The sequence below is a fragment of the Silene latifolia genome, chromosome 10 (assembly GCF_048544455.1).
Source record: "Silene latifolia isolate original U9 population chromosome 10, ASM4854445v1, whole genome shotgun sequence".
Lineage (NCBI taxonomy): Eukaryota > Viridiplantae > Streptophyta > Magnoliopsida > Caryophyllales > Caryophyllaceae > Silene > Silene latifolia.
In genome coordinates, this window is record NC_133535.1 from 51,096,923 (window position 1) to 51,115,447 (window position 18,525).

Consider the following 18,525-nt stretch of genomic DNA (forward strand, 5'->3'; position numbering starts at 1 on the left):
CACTTTAGTTGACTAAAGTTACACTTCTAAAAGACTAAAGTTACACTTATAAGTTATAAATCACTCAATTTACAATGAGTTGTGTTAAAATTTGAAAAAAAAAACATTTCTCAAAAATTGACGTAAAATTGCTTCAAAATTTCAAATTTATCGTAAAACGCAAAATTTGTCGTAAACTTGCTTCAAAATTTGAACTTTCAAAATAATATCCGTCAAAACCGCTTTCTTTTTGTTAAAATTACACTTTTTTTTGTTAGAATTACACTCGTAAAATTTGTATAAACTTTGAAGTATAAGAAGACCTTTTTTGTTAAGTGTATAATAATGAATTAGTGAATGTATAATTAAAGCTAGAGAGAGAAAGTGAGATTAATTAGTGTATAGGAAACTCATTAGTGTTAAGTGTGTTTGTTGTCTTCAATCCCAACCATCCATATTGGAGGATCTAATGGTAAGGGATAGGACTTAGGGACTCAAAACATATGGTGGACTTATAAGAACTTTACTCTCTCTCTCTCTCTCTCTCTCTCTCTCTCTCTATATATATATATATATATATATATATATATATATATATATATATATATATATATATATATATATATATATATTCATTAGACTCGTTATCTTTGGCACGTGGATGATTCAATAAAGGCGTGGAGACCGCACCTGAAAAAGACGTTTAAATCATTGAAGACGATCTTTAGGAATATTTGCTTGATAAGGTAACTAGGTGTTTCTCTTTTAATTGTGTTTATGCCAATTGATGTAATTAATGTTATTTAATGATTTATTTGTATGATTGGTACATGTTTGATTGTTTATTGTCGTGATTAATTATGTTTTGGCATGTTTGTACATGTTTTAATGCTTTAATTATATATCGTATGTTGTTTATATGTTTATTATAGGTGTCATGAGCGTAATTAAGGTTTACGAATCAAACCCTAGTGGCGGCATGATAGGCGGCCAAGAGTTCTCTCCAAAGTTATAGCTAAAGCTAGTATAACCTTGATGATGATTCGAGTGTTATAGCTGAAGTTAGTACAACTTTAGGTTGTTACTCTTGTTATGGCTATTTGAGTTATAACCTTGGAAATATGAATTCAAGGTTATAGTTGAATCTACTATAACATGGAAGTGCGAGTTAAGGCTATAGCTGGAACTAACGTACCCTGAGATTTATGGCTCAAGGTTATGGTTGGAACTAGTATAACTTTGAGTTTCGTGTCAAGGTTATGGTTGAGGTGAGTATAACTTCAAGTAATATATATTGAAGTTCTAGGCGAGGTTAGTATAACCTCACATCCAGAGTTCATGTTATGACTAAGGTTACTATAACCTTGGTTGTCTATGCTTACTTCACATGTTGTGTTGTGTTCAGTTATTATATGAAAAAATGTGTGCATGAGTCTTGGTTACTCTTGTTCATACGATAAGTGGGATGGTCAGTTATACTATCCTATGAGTTGAGTCGTGATGTTGTTCACACATGTTGATGTAGTCAGTTATACTGTGCATTTGTTTGTTGACTGGTTTGAATAGATGACGGTAGTATCAGTTATATACTATTGGAATGAACAAACGTCATCTTTTGATGCGGGATTTATTTTGGTCTATGTTCGGGGGTGGCCAGAGTCGTCAGTTATACGCTCTGGGTCCCGAGTGTCGTTCGGTGTACAATTATTGCATCGAGGGGTCTGGCCAGGTCTTAGGCATATATTCAGTGGTGATACGCTATACATAGTACCGTGGAGGCAGTGGTGATACGCTCCACACCGATGGAGGTAGTGGTGATACGCTCCGTTAGTCAGAGGCAGTGGTGATACGCTCTAACGGGCGTTCGCTCTATTCGTTATGCTTTGTTGCTAGCTTTGTGCCTTCTGTTGCTATGGATTGTGTGTTACCGTATTCGCTATGGTTTGATGCTAGCATTGTGCCTTAAGTTGTTAGGTATAGTGTGCTACAGTGGTTATAAGTGTACATGGTCTAGTTCTTGCATATGGTTTAGGTTTGTATGATTTCGTCTAAGATTGATAAGTCATGGTAAGCTTTATTGGGTTTTCATGAGTATAGATGATCTCACATGTTTACTGGTTTTACATTTCATTTGTTAATGATTGTTAGTTATATTCAATTGTTGTAAACATGACTGGGAGAGCATCTAGTTACTCCCGACTGATTGTCGACTCCCATTCTCAAGTTGAATGCTCGTTGCTGTTTAGAAGATGTTGTTTGGCTTGCATCGAGGGGCGAGACGAATAATAAATTAGGAGTTTGTTTTTATGTTTTTAGAACCTTTGAATAATGTATTAGTTTGGTTTTGGATTTAGTAGCGAACCGGATTGGTTAGGTATTTTCGCCACCTTGACCCTTTTATTATTGTATACTCTGATAATACATTTAATATATGTTTTCCTTTTGTTTTATAATCCGGGTTGTTACAGTTGGTATCAGAGCGAACACGCTCCCAACTCTCGCTTAGTTGATGAATAAAATAAATGACCTAGTTAATGAGTGAGTGTAAATGGGGTAGAAACCAATAGGATTGGTTGGTTTTCTTATGTTTGTAGTGTATGAGTAGTTGTACGGAGTGATACTTAGGTTCTATCACTTATAACTAAATTTCGTTCTTGCAGATGGTGATTAATGCGAATGATAAGACTGATGCTGATCGCACCAGAAGACTTGAGGCTGCTTTGGCATCTATAGCCGAAGGTTTCACTAACCACCTCAATAACAATAACAACAACAACAACAACAACAACAACAACAACCATCCGTAACAGACTATTTTTGATCGCTTTGCTCGTCACCGTCCTCCTACTTATGATGGTGCGAATGATCCTACTGCTTTGGAGGCTTGGATTCGAGAGATCGAGAAGCTGTTCCTCGCTACTGGATGTCCTGTGGATCAGAATATGGATATTGCCACCTACTATCTGAAGGATGAGGCCGACAACTAGTAGGCTCTTGCTAGAGCTGGTCTTGAAGTTCAACCAGGATATGGTTGGGCTGTTTTCTCTGAGGCTCTGAAGAAAAGGTTTTATCCTGAGGAGATGCGTTGGGAGAAGGAGTATGAGTTCCTTCGGTTGCATCAGGGTTCAATGACCGTTAAGGAGTACACTAACAAGTTCATGAAGCTGTCGCGATTCGTTACTTCTGTTGCTATGGACGAGGTTTCGAGGACTTGTCGCTATAAGAAGAATCTAGCTCCTAAGGTCCGGACTGCTATGTCTGGTATTCCTACGACTTCTTTCCAGTAGGCTTACGATCGTGCTCTTAGCATTTATGATTTAGTTCTTGCTACTGAGGCTAAGGAGAGTGCGAAGAATAAGTTCGTGAAGAGGCCTTATGTTGCTCCTAATGCTCCCCAGAAGAAGCAGAAGTTCGAAGCTCGTCCGTATGCTCCACGTGATCAGGGTCAAGTTAAGAAGGATATGGTTTGCTTCAAGTGTGGAAAAGCGTACCACCCGGGTAAGTATTGTGAGACTGGTAGTCTGATCACTTGCTTCACCTGTAAAGCTTCAGGACACAAGGCTGTTGATTGCCCCCAAAAGCCAAAGTTTGCTGCTCCTAAGGCTGATGCTCTGAAGACTGGACGTGTGTTTGTGATGAATATTGCCGAGGCAGATGTTAATCCAGATGTGGTTACGGGTACTTTTATAGTCCACTCTTTATCTGCTTTTATTCTTTTTTATATGGGTGCATCGATGTCTTTCGTATCCGAATCCTTTTCCGTCCGTGCTGGACTCTCTTCTTCGTCATCCGTTCATACCTCTATATCCCTTCCTACGGGCAAGATTGTTTTTTGCTCTGTTCTGTTCAAGGACATACCTGTCCGTATTGCAGGGGCGATCCTTCCTGCCGATCTTGTCCAATTCAAACTAGGAGAGTTTGACGTGATTTTGTTCATGGACTGGCTATCTCGCTATGACGCTAGGTTCTTGTGTCGTGATCAGAAGCTCGTGCTTAAGTGTGCTATAGGTTCGAGGATTTCTTATCAAGGTGTTAGGGTTACACTTACAGTCAAGTGGGTTTCTGCTTTGAAGATGGTTAGTATGGGTAGGAAGGGTCATCAGATCTATCTGTGCGGTGTTCGAGATGTTTCACCAGAGTTGACGTTAGAGGATATTCCTGTGGTTAAGGAGTTTCCTGTTGTCTTTCCTGAGGATCTACCTGGTATTCCTCCTGAGTGAGACGTGGAGTTCTCGATCGAGTTGTTGCCTGGAATTGGTCCCATTTCGAAAGCTCCCTATCGTATGGCACTAGCTGAGTTACAAGAACTTAAGAAGCAGCTTGAGGAGATGACCGACAAGGGTTTTATCTGACCGAGTCCTTCACCGTGGGGTGCTCCTGTTTTGTTCGTCAAGAAGAAGGATGGTAGTATGCGGCTGTGCATCGACTACCGTGAGCTGAACAAGGTTTCTATCAAGAATAAGTATCCTTAGCCGAGGATCGAGACTTATTTGATCAGCTCCGTGGTGCTAGTGTGTTCGCCAAGATCGATCTGAGGTCAGGTTACCATCAGATTCCAGTTAGGAAAGAAGATGTTCCTAATACTGCTTTTCATTCGAGGTATGGCCAATATGAGTTTGTGGTGATGCCGTTTGGGTTGACGAATGCACCTGCCGTTTTCATGGATCAGATGAACCGCACTTTCAGCGAGTATTTGGATAAGTGTGTCGTGGTGTTCATAGACGACATACTGATTTACTCGAGAGATGAGGCTGAACACGAGAGTCACCATCGTGTTATCTTGAAGACTGTGCGTAAGCAAAAGTGGTATGCTAAGTTCTCGAAGTGTGAGTTTAAGATTCGAGCTGTGGTCGAGTGGGAGAGTCCAAAGAATGTGAACGAGGTTTGGAGTTTCCTTGGTCTAGATGGGTATTCTCGTCGGTTTGTGCATGACTTCCCTAAGATCGCGAGACCGATGACTCAGTTAATGAAGAAGGAATCCAAGTTCATTTGGACCGAGGCTTGTGAGTCTGCTTTCCAGGAGTTGAAGAAGAGGTTGACTACCACTCCTGTGTTGACTCTACCAGAAGAGGGCGTTGAGTTCGATGTCTTCTGTGATGCGTCAAAGTTTAGGTTGGGTTGTGTCTTGATGCACAAGGGTAAAGTTGTGGCTTATGCTTCCCGTTAGTTGAAAGTTCAAGAGATGAACTACCCGTCTCACGATCTTGAGTTAGCAGCAGTGGTGTTTTCACTTAAATTATGGCGACACTATTTGTATGGAGTCTCTTGCAACATTTATACGGATCATAAGAGCTTGAAGTATATCTTCACTCAGAGAGATCTTAATATGAGGTAGAGACGTTGGTTAGAGCTGCTTAACGACTACAAGATTGAGCTGCAGTATCATGAGTGTAAGGCAAATGTAGTTGCCGATGCTTTGAGTCTCAAGGTATGCCATGCTATGAGATCTGTGTTGGTGTTACCTAATGACTTGAGTCGATAGTTCCAGAAGATGAGCGTTGAGGTAGTTCTTCCTGGTACTTTAGATTTGAGTGCGATGGTTGCTGAACCCGAGATCCTTCATGAGATCTGAGTTAAGCAAAGAGGGGTTAAATTCCTAGAAGGAGTTCGAGTCACTATAAGCGAAGGTCACGCCAAAGGCTTCGATGTTGGCCCTGATGATGGTCTGCGATTCCAAGGTCGTTGGTGTGTACCTAGCTGTGAGATCTTAAAATGTAAGATTCTCAAGGAGGCTCATAGTACTCCCTATTCGGTTCATCCTGGTGGTGATAAGATGTACAAGGATCTGAAGCTATAGTTTTGGTGGCCGGGTATGAAGAAAGAGATCGCCAAGTTTGTGAGTCGTTGCCAGATCTGTCAGAAGGTCAAGTTTGAACATCAGAGACCTAGTGGTATACTGCAACCTTTGGAGATTCCCACATGGAAATGGGATTCTATTTCGATGGATTTCATCATGGGTTTGCCGAGGTCGCCGAGAGGAATGAATGCGATTTGGGTCGTGGTTGATCGTTTCACTAAGGTCGCGCATTTCATTCCGATGAAGGAGACTTGGAGTCTCGAGGAACTAGCGAATGCTTAGCAGTGAGAGATCATTTGTCTTCATGGGGTTCTTGAAAATATCATCTCCGACCGTGATCCGAGGTTTTGTTCTCAGTTCTGGAAGAAGCTACAGTTAGCTTTGGGCAGTGAGCTTAAGATGAGTACGACTTTTCACGCTGCAACTGATGGTCTGGCCGAGCGTACCATACAGACGCTTAAAGACATGTTGCGAGCTTGTGATTTGGAGTTCGAAGTTAGTTGGGAGAAGAGTTTACCGCTTGTGGAATTCTCCTACAACAACAATTACCAAGCGAGTATTCGGATGGCTCCGTTTGAGGCACTTTATGGAAGGAAGTGTCGTAGTCCTTTGTGTTTGAACGACTCTAATGAGGCAGTCGTTCTTGGTCTAGAGTTGGTTCAAGAATCAATTGAGCAAGTAAGGTTGATCCGCGAGAAGCTTAAGGCAACCCAGGATCGACAGAAGACGTATGCAAACTTGCAGCATATGCCGATTGAGTTTGAGGCTGGCGATAAGGTCTTTCTTAAGGTTTCGCCGATGAAAGGTGTCAAGAGATTTGGGATTTAGGGCAAGCTTAGTCCTAAGTACATTGGACCTTATGAGGTGCTCGAGAGAGTTGGCGAGCTAGCCTATAGGTTGGCTTTACCTCCGAACTTAACAAAGGTTCACGATGTGTTCCATGTGTCACAGTTGCGTCGTTATCGCAGTGACCCTTCTCATGTTCTACATGCTGATGTTATCGAGGTTGAGCCTAACCTGACTTATGAGCAACGACCCGTTCGTATTTTGGAACGTCAGGAGAAGAGGTTAATGAAAAGGTTCTACCTTTGGTTCCGGTTCTGTGTGTATATACCTCATTTCTGCACCTCCCGCCAACCACCTAGTGATGATTGGGCCGCATGTTTGGTACGCGGAACGATTTATGACAATCCATAAGTTTATCATCAATTGATAGCTCAAATACTTGTGTCTATCCCTTGGTCGTCATCTGCGCACCGATACGGTCGTTTTGACAGTAATTAGAGTTCATTTGGAGTCTGGGTCAAAAACCGCTTTATTTTCTAAGAAACCGTTTCAAATGCCGAGTCGGAACGTCCTAGAATATTCCGGATATTTATTCCATAAATTAATTTTATATCTTTTGGTAAAATAAATCCCATAAATTATATTTTACGAAATAAGGAAGTAGAGATCCACCGCAATTCCCTAAAAGAAACACGGAATTCTTTCTTCTGCAGGAGGAAACCTCTGGGGAAATGACGCAGCAGATGCTGCACCTCTTCGAAGGATCGCAGCAGCTGCTGCGCCCTTTCCCCAGCTCTTTTATGCCTGTTTGCAGATTTTTCCGTGATTTCCTTCCAAAGTTTGAGTCATTCCATAACTCTTCATATTTTTTAGTATAAATAGGGACCTTCGTTCCACATATTTTTCACGCGAGTGTCCGCCCTTCTCTTCTCCCTTTGCATTCTAAGACCGTGCTCTAAGCATTCGACGCCTACGTGCTTGATCAGTCGACCACGTAAGCTCAGATCATTCTGAGTTCCAGTCACGTTGCATGACCGACCAATTTGACCACTATACATCAATCAATTCAATCTAAATCCTCTAACGAAGGCACTTTCTACATACATTCGAGTTGAGCAATCACTAAACGTTAACTTAGTTAATCTCATTTCGTCAAACATGTAAGTCTGAGGGTGTAAATCCCATCTTTTTATTGTATTTTTATTTTTGTACTAATTATTGTAAGATTCATGTCAAAAGTATGTTTAAAACCGACTTCTAAAACCCTTTTAATAAACCGTTTTTACGGATTAGCAGTAACCAGATGTAGAGAAGAAACGCAGCAACAGCTGCGCCTCTTCGAAGAGTCGCAGCACCTGCTGCGCCTCTTCCAGAGGCTGCCGCTGTTCCTGCTCTTCTTCTTCTTCCTCGATTTTCGGTTATTTCGTTTTCTTGTGTTTTAATTTTCTTATTTTCTTCTCTTTTCTTCACACATAAGTAAGTTTTAATACGTCCTTAATAATAATAATAATCACGTTTTACTTCCGACTTAAATTCCTTATAATCAATATTTGTGGGTTTTCGTCATTAAACCGAACCCGGATTTTAGAGACTCGATTCGTTCATATCAAGTTTTTGGAATTCGTCCTTTGTACATATTTTTACCGTTTATTCCCAGTTTATCACGTCTTTCAAATTCGCTTCCGTCTTCACAATTAAACATAATTTGTTCTAACTCGTTTTAATTCATCTTAACTCGTTTTAATCCGTTTTAATTCGTGTTTAACGCTTTTATCACGGTTTTTGTATGTAATTAATATGCTAAATCACTTTCACCCGAGTCAAATATCGATAATCAAACATTAAACACACCAACAAACGTAAATAAACCAGTTCTGACTTCACAGCCAGAACTCACCTCAGGAACAAATGCAGTGAAAGCTGCGCCTCTTCCAAGGGACGCAGCAATGCTGCGCTTATTCCGGAATGAATTCTGCCTCTGAATTTCCGTTCTCGCTTTGACATAATCCATTAATTACGTACTTAATTGACTATTAGCCATAATATCACCTCTAATCTGTCCTATTTTCTAATGTTATTTATTTTTTCCTTTCTTTTCTTCAAATTGTCCGTCTTAAGCGTATTTTTGACGTAAATCAATTTAATCATTGTAATTTAATTATTATAATCGTTATTTTTTTATTGTATTTATTATGGATGTTTATTTGTTTTTCGCATGTAATCAATTTTAAACCGTAAATCGACATTAATAAGTGCTAATTACTTTTTCACCGACTTAGTTAATTTTCACATGCTAGGATCAAAATGTTGGATGTTGCATTGCATGCATATAATCGACAGCATATCAAATATGAACGATTTCCCTAATCGTTAGTAGAGGCCGCTATCGAGGCGGGCGGGATTAGGTGTTCAATAAAAGGACTTCCTAATACGTACCCTCACCCCTTACTCCAGATCTCTGTGAACATACGTGTTCATTGGTATCCACGAGAGTCATTCTAGACATAGAATGCTAAGGGTAACGAGTTCTTAGTGTTCATGTCACTACTTTGTGTCTTGACATGACACGAGGTATTCGAACGGTTCCAATTTTCCATAAAAATTGGTGACGACTCCATAAATGCAAACGCTTGTCCCAAGCACCCCCGTGGCCCATGTCCACAGTTTGGCGACTCCGCTGGGGATCATACACTTACGTGTTACCCAGGGTGAACTTGAACAAGGTTAGGGAATAGTTTATATGAGACAGTTGTAGGTTTTCATTACTCGACCTTCTTAGGTCGTTTTATTTGGCCTTCCTACGCCCAACCCAACCCAACCCATTCGACCAATCGTCCCGTCTGGACGGTCCAAATTATTATCTGGGCCTAAAGATAGATAGCGATTGACGTCAACCATACCATGATGCATACTCCTGTTTGTATCAAGGGCTTTCACTACTCGAGAAAATGGACTAGGAACCAACCTTACTCATATTTGGCACAGACCTCTCCACAGACCAGGGTTTGATTGCTTGGAATGGCAACCCATCTCTTGAACCAAAACCCTTATAAATGCATTCAGCATACCGTTATAATGCCAGTATGAATGCTTGTATCATACGTGATAACCACTTTGTAAACAAAACCATGACGAAATTTTGTAAAACAAAATCCTTTTCAAAAATGTAAACATTTTCAAAGATAGTCTAAATTGGCGCAAAATACGTCGAAACTCTGTCCAAATCTCCAGTCAAAATTCGGACCTCAAAACCCATTTCAAAGCCTCACTTCGAGTCAGACATTCCTACAACTACATTACAGTTGTTTGGAACCAACATTTCAAAACTTTGTCATTTTCAAACCTCACTCAACACAGTGGCACACTCTCACTTCCTGAGTCGAGTCTTTTTGAGTAAGTGTGCTAAAATGGTCGATCGTGTTTTGATTCATCGTCCATCTCTTATCCAGTTTCCAAGATGCCTGGAACTAGTCACGCAAGCGTTAATAGTCAACCCCAACCCGGAAATGGTAATGATCTAATCCTAGCTGCACTCGTCCGTCTCTAAACAAGCCAAGACCAAGCTTATGCTCGCCTCAACGCTATTGAAGGCCGAATTGTTGCTGTAGAAACTAGGCTTCCTCCTGCAGAGAATGACATTCCTAATGCAAGCGTGAATGATAACCTTCCACCCTTTGTTGGATAACAAGAAACCGACCCCCCACTAGGTCCTACTGAAGCCAAAAAGCGACTCCAATACTTAGAGGAGCAACTAATGTACCTTAAGGGAGATGACATCTACAGGGAGAATAATTGCAAGTATGCGGTAAATGCTCAATTGCCAACCAACTTCAATATGACTGACATCCCGAAGTTCAAGGGGCACGAAAACCCGTTGAACCATATTCGTGCTTTCAAAGATTACATGTCTATCAAAGGCATCAAACCTGAGATGTTCCTAAGGATCTTTCCTTCATCCCTCGACACCATTCCTAAGCAATAGTTTTACTCTTTGGAGCACAAAATGATTGCAACTTGGGACGATGCTGCAATTGAATTCACTAAGCAATACGCTGATAATGCTGAGATCCAAGTCAACATGCGCACTCTAGAGGTTCTTACCCAAAATAAAAAAGAAGGCTTCACCGACTTCCTAAGTAGGTGGAGGAAGACTAGCACACAACTTGTTGAACGTCCAGACGAAGCCACTCTTGTGGAAACGTTCGTAGATAATCTGAGACCCATTTATGCAAACCATTTGAGGTACCAAAACATAAAGTCTTTCAAAGATCTGACTGTGCTAGGGACAAGAATTGAATATGACATCCGTAAAGGACTCTTGTCCAAAACGGTAGGTCGTGGATATCAAGGCTCGACGAGTCGTTCTTATGGCTCTACTAGCAAGACTGATGAGGTTCACCTTGTCGAATCATCTAAGAAAAATATCCCGCAAAGGAAGTTCACGAACATTGGTGATTCATACTCCAACGCTCTGAAAAGGTTGATGAAACAAGGTAAGCTCCAACCCATAGGACCTACACCTGACCCAGAAAATAGGTCTAAGTTCTGGGATGAGAATACATACTGCGAATATCATAGAGGCAAGGGACACGATACAGAGAAATGTTTTAAACTGAAACACGTTCTTCAAGATATGATCGATGATAGTCGTTTACCCATACCTCCCGGAGGTAAGCCTAACAATACTCAGAATCCTCTTGGAGTTCTGATGATCACCGATGAAGAGTCCACCTTGGATTGTTCACACCTCATTTCTCCAGCCGAAGAGGAGATTCATGCACTAGAAGAGGAAGGGAGCTATTCCATCATTTCCTCTACTATTACCGATTTCATCGCACGGGCAAAAAGTGTGAGTACGCAAGTTTTAGAGTTAGAAGCTGTAGTGGCATCTCTACGCAATCCCGACACCATACCTAGGGAAAACGTGTCACTAACCCCATGGCTATCTCAAGAATCTACAATGCAAGAGGTAATCACAGTAGTTGACAACCTAGTCGGCCAAATAATCAGTCTAGAAGTCGAGATCATCAGATTGGGAGAGCTCAGTATCGTCAACGAAATATGGGCCGATGACGATGAAGATGAATACCTCACAGAACACTATCTAGTCAAAGCTAGTGTGGATATAGTCAAGGCTAGTGAAGATCAAGATGTAGACCACCTTACTCGCTCAGGGCGTCCATATCAAAATGTTTCTCAGAACGGTCCTACGACTAATGGTCCAGTTACTAACACCAATGTCATCACACCAAATGATGGCGAAGATACGTCTACTAACCACGTGCTAAAACAACTGCAGAAGACAAAGGCTGATCTTTTAGTCTGGCAACTAGTGGCGAGTTCATTTCCCCATAGTCAAGCTTTACTGCAAGCATTAGCTAAATTGAATGTAGCACACAACTCTACGCCTGCCGACGTGGTCAACTTGGTCTTCCAAGATTCAGTTAGACTAAGTAACCCAGTTACTTTTTCAGATGAAGATTTGCCTCCTTTTTACGCCAGTCATAACCTTACTCTATACATCACAGTCACATGCTTAAAGAAGAACATATCAATGATTTTGGTGGATGATGGCTCTGCAGTCAACGTCATACCATTAAAAACAGCACACAAGTTGGGCAAAAAGAATTAGATTGGACTCCTACCAACCAAGGTGTTCGAGCATACGATGGAACGCGACGTAAAGTAGTAGGACTAATCAACCTTACTATAGCCACAGGGCCAATCGAACGAAAGGTTAATTTTCAAATTGTGGATATCAAAGCATCATTCAATATACTTCTGGGAAGGCCCTGGATTCACGCTTCCAAAGCGGTAACATCCACCTTGCACCAAAAGATTAAGATCCCTCTAGATGGAAAAGTAGTGACGATCACTTCGTCACCTATCAAGGCTCTAATAGAGAAAATGTCAAGCAACCAAGTAGTCACAGACCCAGTATATGAGCTTGGGGGCTTTCAGAGCATAAACCTTGTAGAGAGCGAACTGGCGCCTCTATACTTCAACCCATACTCCAATTTAGTGGTCAACCACATACTCAAGTCTTAGGGATATTTCCCGGGAATGCCTTTGAATCCTGCCAAGAAAAATACCTTCGCATCTTTCAAAGAAGGAAACTCTCAAAGGATACCATTGGGATTGGGATACAAACCCACGAAAGAAGAAGCCTTAGAGATGCTGACTCAGTTTCAAAACCGTAAGAACAAAGGAATCCAAATGCGATCCTACCTCCCTACCCTAAATGGATACTTCGTCAGAGAAGGGAGTCAGGAGTACTTTCACGGGTTTCCCGAACCTTGGCACTATAAGGGAATGCAACTAGCTGGAATCGAGGTACTCCACGATTGCTACTTCATCCCTTCAGAAACGGTTCCTACCGTCAAAACTCATCAAACACCTTATTTAGATGAACAGGCTGTTAGTGTTCTGTTTGGGGAGGACCGATTCGTTAGGGCAACATAGAATGATATCATTACCATGATACTTCAAGATGGCCATTTCAACCCGACAGCCCTAATTACTGAAGCCAGTCCAAATCAGCAGAAAGGATGGAGAAAGTCGATCAAGTGGACTAACAACCAAGGAAAGCTCTTCAAAATCACCAATGGAGAAGGAGAGATGTTCAAAGGAGAACCTGAAGACAACGAATATGAGTCATAGTCTGAGTCTAGAGAAGTCGCTAGAGAGTCTTCTTATGTCGTGACCTCGCATCCCCTTATTTCTCCTAGCATAGCATCAAATAGTAACAGTAGCTTGGGAAATGTCCCGGCAGCTGTCCCTTTATCGCCACTGACTACTGAACAGATTGTAACACCCCCATACTCCAAGTGCCTTACCAGGACCACTCAGGTATGGAGACATCACCATCTCGGTTGCCCGAGGCATGATAATCAAATAGACAAAATAGAAACAACATTTATTATAAGTGCTTTAATGAAAAGTTACAATCCTCAAACCAACTGAAAGTACAATACATTATTCCAACTAACTTCTCAAATGAAATGTAAATCAAGACTAAACTACGAGCGGAAGACTCTATCGTCATGTCGTGGCCATCCCCAGCTATCCAGTACCATCTCTATACCTGCTCAATATCTGCTCACCATCCCCGAATGGATCCCCGCAGGTTTTACAAAACAACACCGGGGTCAGTACTAATCACACAATCAAAACAGATAATAACAATAAGGCAAACAGACAATGAATGTCACACATACACACAACACCAACTCCCATCATCATCTCAACACCGATCGTCCACCGGACCAGCCGCCACAGGGGGGACCGCAGCCGTTCCCACCTAAGCCCCGCTCATCGTACGAGCGATAACCCTGTATCATTAATGTGCACATCCCCTTTCGTGGCGGGTTCCACGAAGGGCGAAACTAGGGCGTGAGATCACTCCCGCAAGTGACCCCACTCAGCCGAGAACGCATCTCGAGAACCATCACAACCAATCACAATCACAATCACAATCACAATCACAATCACAATCAAACAACTAACTACAAAGACATCACCAATATCCCATTATGGGACTAATACCGAGTAGGAAATCCTACCTGGAAAGCAAACACGCAGACGATCTAAACAGCTGTCTCAAAACGGCTCCTCTACGAATTCTCCTCCTATCACACATAACACATAAAGGCTACCAATTACTTACTACTCATAAAACCCCCAAACCCTAAATTAGGGTTTGACCAAAACTAGCAAAACATTATAAAAATTATGCTAGAAGCTTACCCTCGACGCAAGGAATCCAACAACACGAAAAACAACGAGAATTGACCGTCTCGAACTCCGGAATCGTTAAGGATGCGATTAGGAAGAAGAACTGCTGCTTTCTCTCTTAAACAGGTTTTAGGTTTTGGTAAAAGTGTTTTAAAACAAAGACGAATTGGTTTAAATACCCTAATCGCATAATTAACAAAACCCGCGAAAACTCCCCTCAGAAACCGGCGCTCGATCGAGTACCCAAGGTACTCGATCGAGTACCCCCTACTCGATCGAGTGCCCGAGCTACTCGATCGAGTGCCCAACAGTCGAAACTATTTTGTCACGACACTTACCCTTACTCGACAGAGTAAGGGCTACTCTATAGAGTACCCCTAAGACTATAAATACGGAGTATTACAGTCTTCCCTCCTTAAAAGGAACTTCGTCCCCGAAGTTCAAACCACTACCAAACAAAGGTACTCCCATAAGCCTCCCGACTCGAAGGTCAAACAAAACACAAGGTAAAGCATGACACTAACCCAACTTATCCCGACAACATATCGACACAACATGAAAAAGAAGGGTGTAAAAGCTCTTAAAAACTCTCGCGATCCTCTCCTACCCCCCTAAAAGAAACAAGGTTACGTCCTCGTAACCATACATACCTGATCAAAGAGAAAAGGGTAACGCTCTTTCATGATATCTTCTGCCTCCCATGTAGCTTCCTCAGTCTCGTGGTTAGACCAAAGGATCTTAAGCAACACTGTCTCCCCACTCCTGGTCTTCCTAACCTTCCGGTCTAGGATCTTCTTAGGCACCTCAAGGTATGATAAGGACTCATCCAGCTCTAAGCTCTCTGCCTCTAACACATGTGACGGGTCGCTCACATACTTCCGCAGCTGCGATACATGAAACACATTGTGCACTCTCTCCAATGCAGCTGGTAACGCCAAACGATAAGCAACTTCCCCGACTCGCTCTAAGATCTCATAAGGCCCTATAAACTTCTGACTTAACTTGCCTTTCTTCCCAAATCTCATAACTCCACGCATCGGAGATACCTTCAGAAGAACCTTGTCCCCAACCTGAAACTCTATGTCCCGACGATGTAGATCTGCATAACTCTTCTGTCGATCCTGGGCTGCTCTCATCCGTTCCCTGATCATCTTAATCTGTTCCACCATCTCATGTACCATCTCTGGTCCTAAGACCACTGCCTCAGCGCTATCGTCCCAACAGATTGGACTCCTACATCTCCTCCCATACAAAGCCTCAAACGGCGCCATACCAATGCTGGTGTGATAGCTGTTGTTGTAAGAAAACTCTATCAAATCCAACCTCTGCTCCCAGCTACCACCAAAATCCATCACACAAGCTCGCAACATATCCTCAAGGGTCTTGATTGTTCTCTCTGTCGCCCATCTGTCGCAGGGATGAAATGTTTGTACTCATCTTCAAAGCTGTTCCCAACGATTCCTGCAACTCTTTCCAAAACTTCGATATAAACCTCGCATCTCTGTCAGACACTATGTCCTTAGGGACCCCATGTAACTTAAGCACGTTCTTTCGATAGGCCATAGCCAATTGTGCCTTAGTCCATGTATCTTTCATTGGAACAAAGTGAGCTGACTTGGTCAAACGATCCACTATCACCCAAATCATATTGTTACCTTGTTGACTCCTCGGCAAACCCACAATGAAATCCATGGAAATGGATTCCCACTTCCACTCAGGCACCTCCAAAGACTGAATCTTACCTTGTGGTCTTCTCTGTTCCCCTTTAACTCTCTGGCATGTCAAACAACGGGACACAAACTCAGCTGTCTCTTTCTTCATCCCAGGCCACCAAAACGTGTTCTTCAAGTCCTTATATAGCTTGTCTCCACCGGATGAATGAATATGGTGTGCAATGAGCCTCTGTCATGATTGTCTTTTTCAACTCCTCATCATTAGGCACACACTACCTACCATCAAACCTCAAACTACCATCTGTATGAATGGAAAACCGGGACACTGTCCCTTTCTCTACTCCAGCTCTCCACTCAACTATCTTAGGATCCAAAGCCTGCTTATCCCGAATGTCATCATAAAACTCCATATGTACCGTCATATCACCCATGGCATCTCCTCCTTTCGCATCATATGAATTCCAAAACTCGCGACCTCCTCCCTCAGCCTCATCAAAGATAGAGCCGTACATAAGGAATGCACACTCTTTCTACTCAAAGCATCAAAGAACAACATTGGCCTTCCCTTCATGGTAGATGATTTCCATGTCATAATCTCCAATCAACTCCATCCACCTCCTCTGTCTCATGTTCAACTCCTTCTGCGTGAAGATGTACTTGAGACTCTTGTGATCCGAAAATACCTTAAAGATTGCTCCATAAAGGTAATGTCTCCAAATCTTGAGAGCAAACACCACAGCACCCAACTCCAGGTCATGAGTAGGGTAATTCTCCTCGTAAGGCTTCAACGCCTAGAAGCATAGGCAATCACTTTACCATTCTCGCATCAACACACATCCTAGCCCATTCTTCAAGCGTCTGTATAAACCTCGAAATTCTCGCTCCCTTCGTGGTAATGCTAGGACAGAGCTGGGTCAAACGCTCCTTTAAGGTTTGGAACGCCTTTTCACAACTCTCATCCCAACGAAACCTGTTCTCTTTCCTCATCAACGCCGTCATCGGTCTAGCTATCTTGGAGAAGTCTTTCACGAACCGTCTGTAATATCCAGCTAAACCCAAGAAACTCCTCACCTCAGCGACATTCTTCGGTGCTTCCCACTTTGTCACAGCTTCAATCTTTGCCGGATCCACAGCTACTCCATCTTTAGAGATTACATGCCCCAGAAAAGCAACTTCCTCTAACCAGAACTCACACTTGGACAGCTTAGCATACAACTCATGATCTCTCAAGGTCTGCAACACGATCCTCAGATGCTCCTCATGCTCCTCCTTAGTCTTAGAATAGACTAAGATATCATCGATAAACACCACTACGAACTGGTCCAAGAACTGTCTGAAGATTCGGTTCATCAAATCCATAAATACTGCCGGTGCATTAGATAACCCAAACGGCATCACCACATACTCATAGTGGCCATACCTCGACGTGAAAGCCGTCTTCGGTATATCCACATCTCTAATCTTCACCTGATGGTACCCCGACCTCAAATCAATCTTAGAAAAGACTGTTGCACCACTCAACTGATCAAACAGGTCATCTATCCTTGGCAAAGGATACTTGTTCTTTATCGTCACACGGTTCAGCTCCCTGTAATCTATGCACAGCCTCAAGCTCCCATCTTTCTTCTTCACGAACAGAACTGGTGCTCCCCAAGGCGATACACTTGGTCTAATGTATCCCTTCTCTATCAAATCATCCAACTGCTTCCTAAGTTCCTCCATCTCCTTAGGACCCATACGGTACGGTGCCTTAGAGATTGGCCCCGTCCCCGGCTTCAACTCTACGGTGAAATCTATCTCCCTCTTCGGTGGCAACCCCTAATCTCCTCCTAAAAACATCCGCAAACTCTCCCACCACAGGTATCTCATCAACTGTTGGACTCACTATCCGATCATCTCTCACATGGCACAAGATCAAAGGACATCCCTTCCTCGGATAAGACTTCAAGGTAACAACAATCAACTTAACCTTGGGTTTGACTAAAAACCCACGGTAAGACACACTAACACCCTTAGGACCTCTTAGGGACACTTTCTTTTGATGACAGTCTATCTTAGCCTTATACTTTCCTAACCAATCCATCCCAACTATCATTTCAAAGCCATTAAAAGGAAACTCTAACAAGTCTACAGGGAAATCGACTTGCCCAACTATCAAAGACACATCTCTAAATAACTTCCCACATGGTACAGACTCACCCGAAGGTATGAAAACTCGCTCACTAACAGACTCATATACTCTCAAACCCAACTGTTTTACATGACTCGAAGACACAAACGACTGAGAAGCCCCCGAATCAAATAAAACAAACGTAGGAATACCATTAACAAGGAATGTACCGGTGATAACATGCGCATCCTCCTCACCGCCGTCTTGTCCATCATGAACAACTTGCCATCGGTCTTCCGCCCACCTCCCCGGACAAGATTAGCCGATGCGGTCGGCTTCGGCTTAGCACCCGACCCTTGATTGTTGTTGTTGTTCGTCGGTGTCTTCGATAAGAATTACCGCCGTTGCGGTTGCCTCCACTCTGTAGCTCGGCCTCCTCGGTTTGG

The 18,525-nt window shown here is 42.5% G+C and overlaps 1 protein-coding gene across 1 annotated transcript; it reads left to right on the top strand.

Moving 5' to 3' along the window:
- Positions 1–1,134: 1,134 nt before the first annotated feature.
- On the top strand, positions 1,135–4,199 carry LOC141607576 (uncharacterized). The gene is made up of 5 exons (XM_074426929.1): positions 1,135–1,170; positions 2,640–2,718; positions 3,004–3,221; positions 3,267–3,657; positions 3,853–4,199. The coding sequence occupies exons 1-5, from the start codon at positions 1,135–1,137 to the stop codon at positions 4,197–4,199; spliced, it is 1,071 nt and encodes a 356-aa protein (XP_074283030.1).
- The last annotated feature ends 14,326 nt before the right edge of the window (positions 4,200–18,525 follow it).

Excerpts from the sequence above, each read along its gene's own strand:
- LOC141607576 (XM_074426929.1), top strand. The coding sequence starts at position 1,135 with ATGGAAGTGCGAGTTAAGGCTATAGCTGGAACTAAC. Across the intron at positions 3,222-3,266 it reads AGAAGAATCTAGCTCCTAAG|GCTTACGATCGTGCTCTTAG; the intron begins GTCCGGACTGCT and ends TCTTTCCAGTAG. Across the intron at positions 3,658-3,852 it reads TAATCCAGATGTGGTTACGG|GGGCGATCCTTCCTGCCGAT; the intron begins GTACTTTTATAG and ends TCCGTATTGCAG.